This window comes from Hippocampus zosterae, chromosome 8 (genome assembly GCF_025434085.1).
Source record: "Hippocampus zosterae strain Florida chromosome 8, ASM2543408v3, whole genome shotgun sequence".
NCBI classification, from domain to species: Eukaryota; Metazoa; Chordata; class Actinopteri; order Syngnathiformes; family Syngnathidae; genus Hippocampus; species Hippocampus zosterae.
In genome coordinates, this window is record NC_067458.1 from 7,641,240 (window position 1) to 7,654,482 (window position 13,243).

The window sequence follows — 13,243 nt, forward strand, 5'->3', positions numbered from 1 at the left end:
AAGAGGGACCATCATCGGAGGACAAGCCCCTACACGGGATGTACCACCGGACCATAACTGAAGTGGCCGATCTCAAGAATTCCCATCAGTGGCTAGAGAGGGCTGGCCTGAAGGACAGTACAGAGGCACTCATCCTGGCTGCTCAGGAGCAGGCCCTGAGCACTAGAGCCATTGAGGCCCAGATATACCACACCAGACAAGACCCAAGGTGTAGGTTGTGCAAAGAGGCACCTGAGACGATCTAACACATAACTGCAGGGTGTAAGGTGCTGGCAGGGAAAGCCTATATGGAACGCCATAACCAGGTGGCTGGCATAATCTACCGAAACATCTGTGCGGAGTACGGACTGGAAACCCCAAGGTCAAAATGGGAAACACCTCCGAAGGTGGTGGAGAATGACAGAGCGAAGATCCTATGGGACTTCCAGATCCAGACTGACAAGATGGTAATGGCGAACCAACCAGATATCCTGATGATAGATAAAGGGCAGAGGAAAGCCGTTGTAGTGGATGTAGCGGTCCCAAGTGCTGGAAACATCAGAAAGAAGGAACACGAGAAACTCGAGAAATCCCAAGGGCTCAGAGAGGAGCTGGAGAGAGCCTGGAAGGTAAAGGGGACAGTCGTGCCTGTGGTGGTCGGAGCACTCGGGGCAGTGACCCCCAAACTAGATGATGAGTGGTTGCAACAGATCCCGGGAACAACATCGGACATCTCAGTCCAGAAATGTGCAGTGCTGGGAACGGCAAGGATACTGCGCAGAACCCTCAAGCTTCCTGGCCTCTGGTAGAGGACCCCAGCTGAATGAGGGATGGACACCACCTGAGGGGTGAGACGAGGATTTTTTTTATAGATATACAGTAGATACACATTCACTCCCATGAACATCCCCAACAACATTAACACCAACACTACAGAAATTCAAACCGTAAAGATTCACATAACCAACCACAAAAGACTACACATATGCAACATGTGTATACCCCCCAGAGATACCACCCGACCAGACCACGCCACAGAAGACACAGACATCACCAACACCTTCCAATACATAAACTCGCTGAACAACACCATTCTAACCGCAGGAATCAACGCTCACTCAACACAATGGCACTCTCCCTACGACGACCACAGAGGCACCCACATTGCAGACATACTACAAAACTCCCAACAAATCACTCTAAACGCAAACACACTGCGTGAGCCAGACGTAACCTGTCACAAAAGCAGCCCCCAGACACCCGCCAGCCAAATGTCCTTTACTACGAAGCCACACAGGACATGTGCAGAATGTGGCTTGCCGTTGTCTTGTTGAAATAAAGCAGGGATGTCCCTAAAAAGGACAATGCTTGGATGGCAACATATCTTGCTCCAAAACATTTCTGCAACTTTCACCATTTTCACACATGTGCAAGCTACCCATGCCATGGGCGTAAACACACTTCCAAACCCTCATAGATGCTGGCTTTTGAACTAACCCACATGGTTTCTTTTCTCAAAACAAGTTGACATGGGCTCGTCAGACCACAGCAGACTTTTCCACTTTGTGTCAGTTCCTCTCAAATAAGAAGCCAGCGATGTTGATCTATGGCTTTCGCTTTGCATTGTAGCGTTTTAACTTGCATTTGTAAATGTAGCGACCAACCATGATAACTGATTGTGGTTTTCTGAAACATTTCTGACCCACGTGGCAAAGTCCTTTACGCAATGATGCCTGAGCGATCACAGGTCACGGGCATTCAATGTTGGTTTTCGGCCTTACGTGCAAAGATTTCTCCAAATTCTCCAAGTCTTTTGATGGTATTATGGACGATGGATGACCAAATAGCAAAATTTCCTTAAATTGCGCATTTAGAATCATTCTTAAATTAATGGACTATTTGCTCAAGACGTTGTTGTGTGAACCTTACCCCATCCTTGCTTGATAATGGTCCTTTTATATTCCAATCCTGACACTCACTGGTTTCCGATTAACTTGTTCACCTGTGGAATGTTCCAAAAGGGGCGTTTTTTTTGCGTCAATTCCAAAGCTTTTCTTGCTCCTATTCCAGCATTTTTGGAATATGTTGAAGACATAAAATTCAAAATGAGAGAATATTTCCAAAAAACAATAACACTCAACAATTCTTGTCCTCTTCTGTATTCAATTGAAGACAAGTTGAAAAGGATTTGCAAATCATTGTAATCTGTTTTTATTTTCCCTCCCAGCCAGATGCTGTTTCTTTTCACCCTTTAATGTTGCCTGAATCATCTTTGTCTTCAACTTCATTGGAAGTGGGGGATTTGATTTTTTTCTGTTTCTTACTATCAGGCAAAAAAACAACAACAACAAAACAATCAATAAAGGTTTAATACAAGTCAGACATTTGAGTTTAGACATTAATTTAGTCTTTACATAATCTTGAGGCCTTGTATGAATTCAGTTTTTAGCATATATGTGACCATGTACCGTAAATGAAAAGATGACAGAGTGCAGTCTTTACAGGTAATGAAGCAGTGGGAGAGGAAGGTACGCTCAGCCTCCAGCCTTGACGAGCTGCTCAGACTTGCAGACTTCCCCGACTGGAAGTTGTGGAAGTGCCGCATGAGACTGCAGCAGTCGGACTCTCTTTTTTTCGCCACCTTCGGCCGGCTCCCACCGCTCGACACGTTACGCTGCAGAATCATACAGCTTGGAGATACTCAAAGGTAGGACAGCAAGTCATGTCCAGTGCTTGTGTACAAGTAGGCTATGAATTTTAGATCTACCTCTCACACACACACAAATCAAACATCGTCACACTAACTACTGAAACACTCATCAACAGAACACTCGCTAACACACTATTGAATGATATTTTTTCCCGCTCATATACCTTAGTAAAATGCTCACACTCTAAATGTTTTTCTCAAGCACATTACTAAAACACTCCCACACACTGCTAATGGGCTCTCACACACATCTGAATAAAATTTGCTTTTGCGCATTCACTCACAGCTACTACTAAAACACTCTCAAATGCACCACAAGTTTTTTTTCCTGCTCTGATACGCTACGAAAATGATGTAGGCCATAACGGAATGCTCTCATGAGCAGTAATCAAATATTTGCAGCCAACTACTGAAACTCTCTTATTTACTGCACTGATTGATTTTTGCTCGAATTACTACACCGTTCTCACACGCTGCTGAATTTTTTGAGCACATATAATTACTGCAATGCTCTCACACAAAACCACTAAAACACTCACAAAAACTCTACTAAAACAGTCTCACAGCCACTACTGATTATTTTCGCTCTCATACACTACTAAAATACTTTCACACTTTGCTGTAATGCTCTCATGCGCACAAATGAAACACACGCGCAAACTACCGAATCACTCTCATTCACCGCACTGACTTTTTTCACACTCTCATACGCTAATGAAATGTTCTGGCACACCAGTGAAATGTTCTCTTACACACTGCTGAAACTGTCACACGCACGCACGCACACACACACACACACGTGACTAAAATGCTCTCGTGCAGACTACTGAAAAGCTCACATCATCCATTAATAAAATTCTAAGGCAGACTTCTGAATCACTGTCACACTGTAGTTGTAATTTTTTGGTTCCTATGCTGTATATTACTAAAACGTTCTCATGGAACTACTCTTAAACTCGTAACTGAAATGAATATTTCAGTCCATTAAGATGATCGCAGTTCATTAAATTAGGTGTGGAAGGGTTTCAGTACTGTGTATGAGAGTGTTTCATTGCTCTGTGTGCCAGCATTTCATTTTTGTATGTGTGTGTGTGTTTGTTTGTTTGTGTGAGAGAGAGAGAGAGAGAGAGAGAGAGAGAGAGAAACTTGTCAATTGTGTGTCTGACGGCCCCTCATAGCGTGTTGTGTTTCCCATGCAGCCATAGATGAGGAGTGGCAGCGGACACAATGCATGCCAAGAGAGACTTGTGTGGATGTGGCCAAAGAACTGGGTACTGACCCATCCATGTTCTTCAAGCCACCTTGTGTGTCCGCCCACAGGTTTGTCTATCACAAAACCGCCTCCACGTCATTCACTTGATATTCACCGTCGTATGGATCACCCATCATTTACCTGCCATCCTTGATATCCGGCGAGAGGTCCATGTACTACAACACTCTTGGTCCACACTAGTAAGACAATTCGGTGCACGACTGGACAGACGTTATTCCACCGATGTTTTCATTTTCCTGCTGACAGGTGTGGTGGCTGCTGCAATCAAGAAGGTGTCACATGCAGAAACACAAGTACAGTGCTGGTCAACAAAACGGTAAGTGCATTTCTCAATGACATTGTGCTCTTGAGCAAATTAAATCCAATACATTTTATGTTGCCGTGCATTTCAGGTCCTTAGCGTGATTCCATTCAAGTTTGTACCAGAGCCTGTGCTGATAAAAGTTGTGAATCATACAGAATGCAAATGCATGGAGCCCGCCATTGTACGACGTAATGCTCAGCCTCACAGGGGCAGTGGGTGAGTCTGAAAACTGTCAATTCAGGCTCTCAAATGGATATAAACCATGGTTGATGTACATGCTGTATGAATGTAGGCTACTTTTTTTTCTCAGTTGTTCTCTGATTGGACAGCTTTCAGAGGCCGAGAATTCCAGGAAACTTTGCGTCAGCGGTTGGATTTGGGATTGTACAAGTGACAGATGCATACCGTACCCTTCTAATACTAGCCCAGGTGAGTGTTTACTTTGTCTGGTCACATTGCATTAGGTGTCCAAGGTGCAAGATGTGAATTTTTCCACATATCGGAAAAAATAAAAGCAAACACAGTCACCAGAACCACATAAACCGGATCAAATAAATATTCAAATTGGCTTTCTCATCACTGACTTGCAACTATAATTGTTACCTCCTGTTTAGATTTTCCAATGACTTCATGGATGCCCAACTGTGAGATCGACGTGGATCATTGTGACTGTATTCCACAAGCTGATCCAACTCCCCAACTAAGAATGGTCCTACGGTGTCACCTCAACAGCTCCATCTGTTCTCACAGACGTCAATATTTTGACCCCTTCTCCTGCAGGTATGAAACGCATGGGACTTTTACACAAAGAGAGGTTCCCATGTGGACTTGTGTCCTAATGCATGGATGTTTTCTCTCTCCTAATGGCAGATCCAAGTGGCCCAAATAGCAGCAAGTATGACAACCTGCAGACCAATCCTTTTGGAGGCAGAGAAATAGTGGCACATAATTTATTTACAACATTATTTATGCAAACCACGTGAACTAATGGAGATTATACTTAGTCACAGGACCATATTAATTAATTATTAACATTCTGATCTTATGTTTGAATCAATTTATGAATTTTGATATTCATTTTTTTGTGCACTGAATATCTGGATAATAAAAAGGTTATTTTTTATAATTCAGACTATTGCTCACGTTTTATTTTGCAATGCATTTGCAAAACACTGGTCAACAAACTTAAAATTATTTTTTTATTCAGTATATTATCAAAGATTTAATTCAAGTTTTCTCAATGATTTTTTGGGGGTGATCATTCCAAATCTGCCTATATTTTCTCCTGCTGTTTTCATAATAATAATAATAATAATAATAATATCAACTGTATTATATTGAGTAATTATTATTTAAGGGTTTGGTTCAGGAAAAGGTGTGTTTTTGCTGGACATGTCGGAGGAAAAAATTCATGGTATTGCCCAAGTTTTTAAAGGGCAAAATTAAAAACCAAAAAATGACAATACTGTATCTTAAAAATGTGCTGGGGGGGCATTTTATTTTATTTTTTTTAAGTCAGTATCAAAAATACTTAGTGTTACACATAGTTACTTTTGTGTGACAAATAGACAGGTTTCAGCCATGGAATAGAAAAATAATCGTTATCTGCATTTTACATATGCAGGAATGAGCTTTCAAGTTAACCGACGAAGATTCAGCTACATATTTGCACTTTTTTTATGTTTGCATGCCCATGACGTCGGTAGGTTAGAAAAGTTGTATTTTATATGCCAGTGGTTTTTGGTATTTTTTTTAAATGGTTTTAACATGCACGGATGTAGTCCTGTACAACTGCACTACATCATACTGAGGTGTCTCAAATATTTTGGTAAAGACATACCTGTAGTAATTTGTTGGGGTTTTTTTTCATTGAAAACACATTAGCAAGTTGGCCTCACAGTGCAGAGGTACCGGGTTCAATTCCAGCTCCATGTGTGGAGTTTGCATGTTCTCCCCGTGGCTGCATGGGTTTTCTCCAGGTACTCCGGTTTCCTCCCACATTCCAAAAACATGCATGGCAGGTTAATGGAACACTCTAAATTTTCCCATGTGCGCAAAAGTTTGAATGTCTGTGTGTGCCCTGCGATTGGCTGGCAACCAGTTCAGGGTTGACTTCGGGCAGGCCGCCTCCTGCCCGAAGTCAACTGGGATAGGCTCAGGCACGCCTCGCGATGCTTGTGAGGATAAGCAGATTAGAGAATGAGTGGATGGGGGGGGGGGTGGAAGGAAAATATTGCTTTGCCGCCACCTAGTGGCATATTGGGGCCAAGAAACAAATTTGAATTGAGGACAATAGCTTCATTCAGTCTGGCCAGGCTTATAGAATAGAGAAACGTGTTTTGCCTCTATCTTGTGGCATACAAAGGCATTGACAAACCTTTTTTGGTTGGTTTTAAATTACCATCAGTGTGAACCAAAAGTAAATTTGGTAAATATGGTATTTGTGTGCCCTCAAAGTGATGGAAGTGGGAAACTACACTTTGCTTCTTTAAACGTGGAAATCTACTTGAAGGCCATTCCAAAATTAACTTTGGATACCAAATTGAAATGAATAATATATTAGCACAACAAAGTAAAGTAGCAGGAACATTGCCATAGAATTTTGACACTGTAGTACTTAGTGTTTCACTATGTCAAAAAATATAACAGCAGAGCTAGTTGCGAGTATGGAAAGCCATGACAGTGTTTTTTGTTGTTTTGTTGTTTTTTTTAATATCGTTAATAATCAGTTTAAGGTCCGTCGACTATTATATTGTTTGTCCTCACTGGTAATACACCCATTGCATATTTGGAATGACTTGAAAATATGTAAAAATAAATCTACAATTTGTATATTGCTTATGCATTATGTTGAATGCGAACAACTGTGCAGAACCATGAAAACTTTTTTATTTTCTTTATGTGGCCAAATGCATTTGAGAAAATAGTAGCTTAATTACGGCAAAATTAGAAACAGGCAGTTGGTTCAGTGTAGTACAAGAAACCACGAGTCAGTGTAATCATGTCTGCTGCAAATCGAACAGACACTGATCAAAATATGTATATTCAAACTAATTAATCAACAAATGACCATTCAGTCAGCAAATGATATGTCCCTTCTCCAGTTCTGGATGTGGCACACCCCAAAGCCATTTACGATCATCTTTCAATCTGTTGGCCTCGAACTCTGCCATGATTTCGTAGCCATTACAGAATATTGTCGAAATGGTTGAGTTTGCCAATTCATAGTCTCGGGCGAGCTTTGTCTGGGAGACACACTTTCCCTTTTGAAAGTGAGAAACAATTTCAGCCAGTCACAGCCATAAACCCACTCATCGCTGCTATTATAAGCTTTTCTCTTCAGTTCTGCCTTATTTCACGGCCAAGATACCCAGGAGATTTCTAAGGTTATAGTTGTTGCTGCTCAACTTTACACCCTTTCCGCTTCCTTTGACACTGTGAACCACCATTTTCTTTTGCATCGGCCCCAGTCCTTTGTGAGAATCTCTGGAACCATCTCCAAATGATTTCAGTTTTAGCTCACAGGTAGAGCTGAGTGTCTCTCCCAGGGGAACTCAAGATGCTTACCCTACACTGCCGCATGGGTGGGGTGCCACAGGGTTCATTTTTCGGGCCAGTCCTTTTTACCAATTACAGTACAGGCTTCCCCTGGGTCAGCTCATCAGCAGGCATGGTGTTTACTATCACTGTTGTGTTGATGACACCCTCATCTTATCGCTTATCACCCTCAGCCACAACAACTGCTTTCAGTTCTGGCCTGGAGGAGATGAAGCCATGGCTGACATCCAAGTTAAAGAGCGCCAAAGTCAGTCATTCCCCATTACAAACATCACTATCTCTGGCCGCAACATTCTCTTCTCCCCCACTGCCACAAATCTATGTGTCAAGTTTGATTCTCATCTTTCCTTTGACACCCACATCCGCCATCTCACCTGAATTTCCTTCCTTCTTCTCAACACTGCCAAACTCCACCCTTTCTTCTCTTTGTCTTATGCTAATAAACTGGTCCATGACTTCATCTCATCCAGACTGAACTACTGCATCTCACTTCCTGTCTGGGTCTCAAACTCCAGCGCATACAAAACTGCGTTGCCAGGATCCTGACTCATAAATACAACCAGTTTACGCCTATTCCAGACTCTCCACTGGCTACCTGCTTTCTCCCAATTCCACTAGAAACTACCTTCCTACCCACAAGTGTGTTCATGGAAATGCCCTCTTATACCTGAGCAAGCTTTTCAGCCCACGTCACTCTACAAGGAGCCACCGGTCTAAGCTAAGGTCATCATGATGGGAGAGAAGGCCTTCCAAATCTGTGGCACGATGACTCTGGAATGCACTCCCTGAGTTCCTGAGGGCTCCTCAAACTTTGACGATCTTCAAAAGGAAGCTAAAAACCTTTCCATTCATTTTAGATGTTAAACCTCAACTTTTTTCCTGACTCCAAGTGTGCTTTTATTTTCACCAGTTATCAGCTGTAGCCTTTTCTGTTTTTTACTTTGTCTTTAAATTCTCTGTAGCATTTTGTAATGTCAAGTACATTGCAAATCAAATTGATTGTTATTAATTATTATTATTAATTCTAAGCCTTATGGGCTGGACATTAATCACCGTGGCAATGGTTAGTGAGCATGCAAGGGGGTTCACTAGATCTACAAACACAAACTTAAAACAGCTTTATAGCAAACGTTCCAGATTAATCTCCCAGTGTGGGTGTTTTGGGCTGTATTCCCAGCATGCCTTTCTGCAGGTGTGTTTGCTCACATGCTCGTGACTTTGGAGAAGATACAGCTGTGCTGAAAGATCACAGGAGGCTCGCAGTAGGAAGCCGAGCTTTCAGATGTTCCCCATTAAATTCTTTCCCTATTGAATTCCCGACCCCGAGCTCAGCTCTTCTCTTGGCCACTGGAGCAGCCAAAAAGAACACACACACACACACGCACACACGCAAAACACATGCGGCACGATCTGCATGAACAAGACCTAAAACATGACACTTCACCTAATGTGATTCTCTCCAACAAAGGTTCAGTTTGTTGGCTTGTTCATTTGGATATTAAAAAGTAATATTATTATATATATTTTTAAAAAATGCTTCTATGTATATTCAATGTCAGAACAAAGCTCAAGCATTTAAAAAAAATGCTTTTAAAATGCTTCTATGTATATTCAATGTCAGAACAAAGCTCACCCCTCCGTGAGTCGTCACCTTACCGTGGTGGAGGGGTTTGTGTGTCCCAATGATCCTAGAAGCTAAGTTGTCTGGGGCTTTATGCCCCTGGCAGGGTCACCCATGGCAAACAGGTTCTAGGTGAGGGGCCAGACAAAGCACGGCTCAAAGACCCCAATGATGATCGAAATAAATGGATCTAGGTTTCCCTTGCCCGGACGCGGGTCACCGGGGCCCCCCTCTGGAGCCAGGCCTGGAGGTGGCACAGCCCGAAGAGGCAACGTGGGCTCACCACTCATGAGAGGGGCCAAAGGGGTCGGGTGCAATGTGAGCTGGGCGGCAGCCAAAGGCGGGGATCCTGGCGGTTCGATCCTCGGCTACAGAAGCTAGCTCTTGGGACATGGAATGTAACCTCTCTGGCAGGGAAGGAGCCCGAGCTGGTGTGTGAGGCAGAGAATTTCAGACTGGATATAGTCGGACTTGCCTCCACACACAGGCTGGGTTCTGGTACCAGTTCTCTCAAGAGGGGTTGGACTCTCTTCCACTCTGGAGTTGCTCACGGTGAGAGGCGCAGAGCAGGTGTGGGCATACTCATTGCCCCCCGGCTCAGTGCCTGTACATTGGGGTTCACACCGGTAGACGAAAGGGTTGCCTCCCTCCGCCTTCGGGTGGGTGGACGGGTCCTGACTGTTGTTTGTGCATATGCACCAAACAGCAGCTCAGCATACCCACCCTTTTTGGAGTCCTTGGAGGGTGTGCTGGAGAGTACTCCTGCTGGGGACTCCCTTGTTCTGCTGGGGGACTTCAATGCTCACGTGGGCAATGACGGTGATACCTGGAGGGGCGTGATTGGGAGGAACGGCCCCCCCGATCAGAACCCGAGTGGTGTTTTGTTATTGGACTTCTGTGCTCGTCACGGATTGTCTATAACGAACACCTTGTTCAAACATAAGGGTGTCCATATGTGCACTTGGCACCAGGACACCCTAGGCCGCAGTTCGATGATCGACTTTGTAGTTGTATCATCGGATTTGCGGCCGCATGTTCTGGACACTCGGGTGAAGAGAGGGGCGGAGCTGTCAACTGATCACCACCTGGTGGTGAGTAGGCTCCGATGGTGGGGGAAGATGCCGGTCCGTCCTGGCAGACCCAAACGTATAGTGAGGGTTTGTTGGGAGCGTCTGGCGGAATCCCCTGTCAGAAGGAGTTTCAACTCCCACCTCCGACAGAGCTTTTCCCATGTTCCGGGGGAGGCGGGGGACATTGAGCCCGTGTGGACCATGTTCCGTGCCTCTATTGTTGAGGCGGCTAATCTGAGTTGTGGCCATAAGGTGGTTGGTGCCTGTCGTGGGGGCAACCCTCGTACTCGCTGGTGGACACCAGCAGTAAGGGATGCCGTCAAGCTGAAGAAGGAGTCCTCTCGAGCCTTTATGGCCTGTGGGACCCCAGAAGCAGCTGACGGGTATCGACTGGCCAAGCGGACCGCGGCTTCGGTGGTCGCCGAGGCAAAAACCCGAGCGTGGGAAGAGTTCGGTGAGGCCATGGAAGCCGACTTCCGGACGGCTTCGAGGAAATTCTGGTCCACCATCCGACGTCTCAGGAGGGGGAAGCAGTGCACCACTAAGAACTGTGTACAGTGGGGATGGGGCACTGCTGACTTCGACTCGGGACGTTGTGAACCGGTGGGCAGAGTACTTTGAAGACCTCCTCAACTCCACCAACATGCCTTCCTTGGAGGAAGCAGAGCCTGGGGACTCTGAGGTGGGCTCTCCTATCTCTGTGGTTGAAGTCACCGATGTGGTTAAAAAGCTCCTCGGTGGCAAGGCCCCAGGGGTGGATGAGATCCGCCCGGAGTTCCTCAAGGCTCTGGATGTTGTGGGGCTGTCCTGGTTGACACGCCTCTGCAACATCGCGTGGTCAACAGGGAGAGTGCCTTTGGATTGGCAGACCGAGGTGGTAGTCCCTCTTTTTAAAAAGGGGGACCGGAGGGTGTGTTCCAACTACAGAGGGATCACACTCCTCAGCCTCCCTGGTAAGGTCTATTCGGGGGTGCTGGAGAGGAGGGTCCGTCAGGAAGTCGAGCCTCAGATTGAGGAGGAGCAGTGTGGTTTTCGTCCCAGCCGTGGAACAGTGGACCAGCTCTACACCCTTAGCAGGTCCTTGAGGGTATGTGGGAATTCGCCCAACCAGTCTACATGTGTTTTGTGGACTTGGAGAAGGCGTTTGACCGTGTCCCTCGGGGAGTTCTGTGGGGGGTGCTTCGTGGGTATGGGGTACCGAACCCCCTGATACGGGCTGTTCGGTCACTATACCACCGATGTCAGAGTTTGGTTCGCATTGCCGGCAGTAAGTCGGAATCGTTTCCAGTGGGGGTAGGACTCCGCCAAGGCTGCCCTTTGTCGCCGATTCTGTTCATAACCTTTATGGACAGAATTTCTAGGCGAGGCCGAAGCGTTGAGGGGGTCCGTTTTGGGGGCCTCAGTATTACATCCCTGCTTTTTGCAGATGATGTGGTGCTGTTGGCTCCTTCAAACGGGGCTCTCCAACTCTCACTGGAGCATTTCGCAGTGAAGCGGTTGGGATGAAAATCAGCACCTCCAAATCTGAAACCATGGTCCTCAGTCGGAAAAGGGTGGAGTGCCCCCTCCGGGTCGGGGGGGGGGGATATCTTGCCCCAAGTGGAGGAGTTTAAGTATCTTGGGGTCTTGTTCACGAGTGAGGGCAGGAGGGAGCGAGAGATCGACAGGCGGATCGCTGCAGCGTCTGCTGTGATGCGGACGTTGTATCGGTCTGTCGTGGTGAAGAAGGAGCTGAGCCAAAGGGCGAAGCTCTCAATTTACCGGTCGATCTACGTCCCAACCCTCACCTATGGTCACGAGCTATGGGTCGTGACCGAAAGAACGAGATCCCGGATACAAGCGGCTGAAATGAGTTTTCTCCGCAGGGTGTCCGGGCTCTCCCTTAGAGATAAGGTGAGAAGCTCAGTCATCCGGGAGGGGCTCAGAGTCAAGCCGCTTCTCCTCCACATCGAGAGGAGCCAGATGAGGTGGCTTGGGCATCTGATTCGGATGCCTCTTGAGCGCCTCCCCGGTGAGGTGTTCCGGTCATGTCCCACCGGGAGGAAACCCCGAGGAAGACCCAGGACACGCTGGAGAGACTATGTCACCCAGCTTGCCTGGGAACGACTCGGGATCCCCCGGGGAGAGCTGGAAGAAGTAGCTAGGGAGAGGGAAGTCTGGGCTTCCCTGCTAAAGCTGTTGCCCCCGCGACCCGGCCCCGGATAAGCGGTAGATAATGGATGGATGGATGGATGGAGAACAAAGCTCAGAAAAACACCATTTGTCACCCAGATTTGATGTTTACATTGTGTGACTGGTTGAACCTACAAGTGTTTAAACTGTAATTCTCTTTTGATTTGTGTGTCAGTGATGTGATATACATTTTAAAATGGGAGTTAGAAACAACAAGAAACAAACACGCTTTGGCACTTATGTGCAGAACTATGCGAGAAAGAGTGTGAACAGGTCATAACGAATACTTAAAAATAGCATTTTAATAAAATTAGGTGTGTTCTAATCGTCTTCATTTTATTGTTGTTGGAAAGGGAAAGCGCTCAGATCAGATCCTGCCTTTTTCACAAAACTGGACCGCTGCTCTTATCCCATCACTGCTGTGATTGCAGCACCAGCAGTGACGAGGGACACTTCAAGTTCTTTCCCAGAGCGCAAATTCAAGAACCTACTTTTCCGATATTTTGACTCCCTCTCCATCGCCATCGGTCAAGCTCACTGAGAAAGCCGCCTTTTG

At 45.8% G+C, this 13,243-nt stretch overlaps 1 protein-coding gene across 1 annotated transcript; it reads left to right on the top strand.

The window, feature by feature from the left end:
• Positions 1–1,258: 1,258 nt before the first annotated feature.
• LOC127605737 (vascular endothelial growth factor D-like) lies at positions 1,259–5,463 on the top strand. The gene is given in 8 exon segments (XM_052073528.1): positions 1,259–2,608; positions 2,610–2,686; positions 3,889–4,009; positions 4,209–4,278; positions 4,355–4,482; positions 4,577–4,695; positions 4,881–5,046; positions 5,137–5,463. Coding segments are annotated over 8 exon segments (822 nt in total). The 5' UTR covers positions 1,259–2,486; the 3' UTR covers positions 5,156–5,463.
• The last annotated feature ends 7,780 nt before the right edge of the window (positions 5,464–13,243 follow it).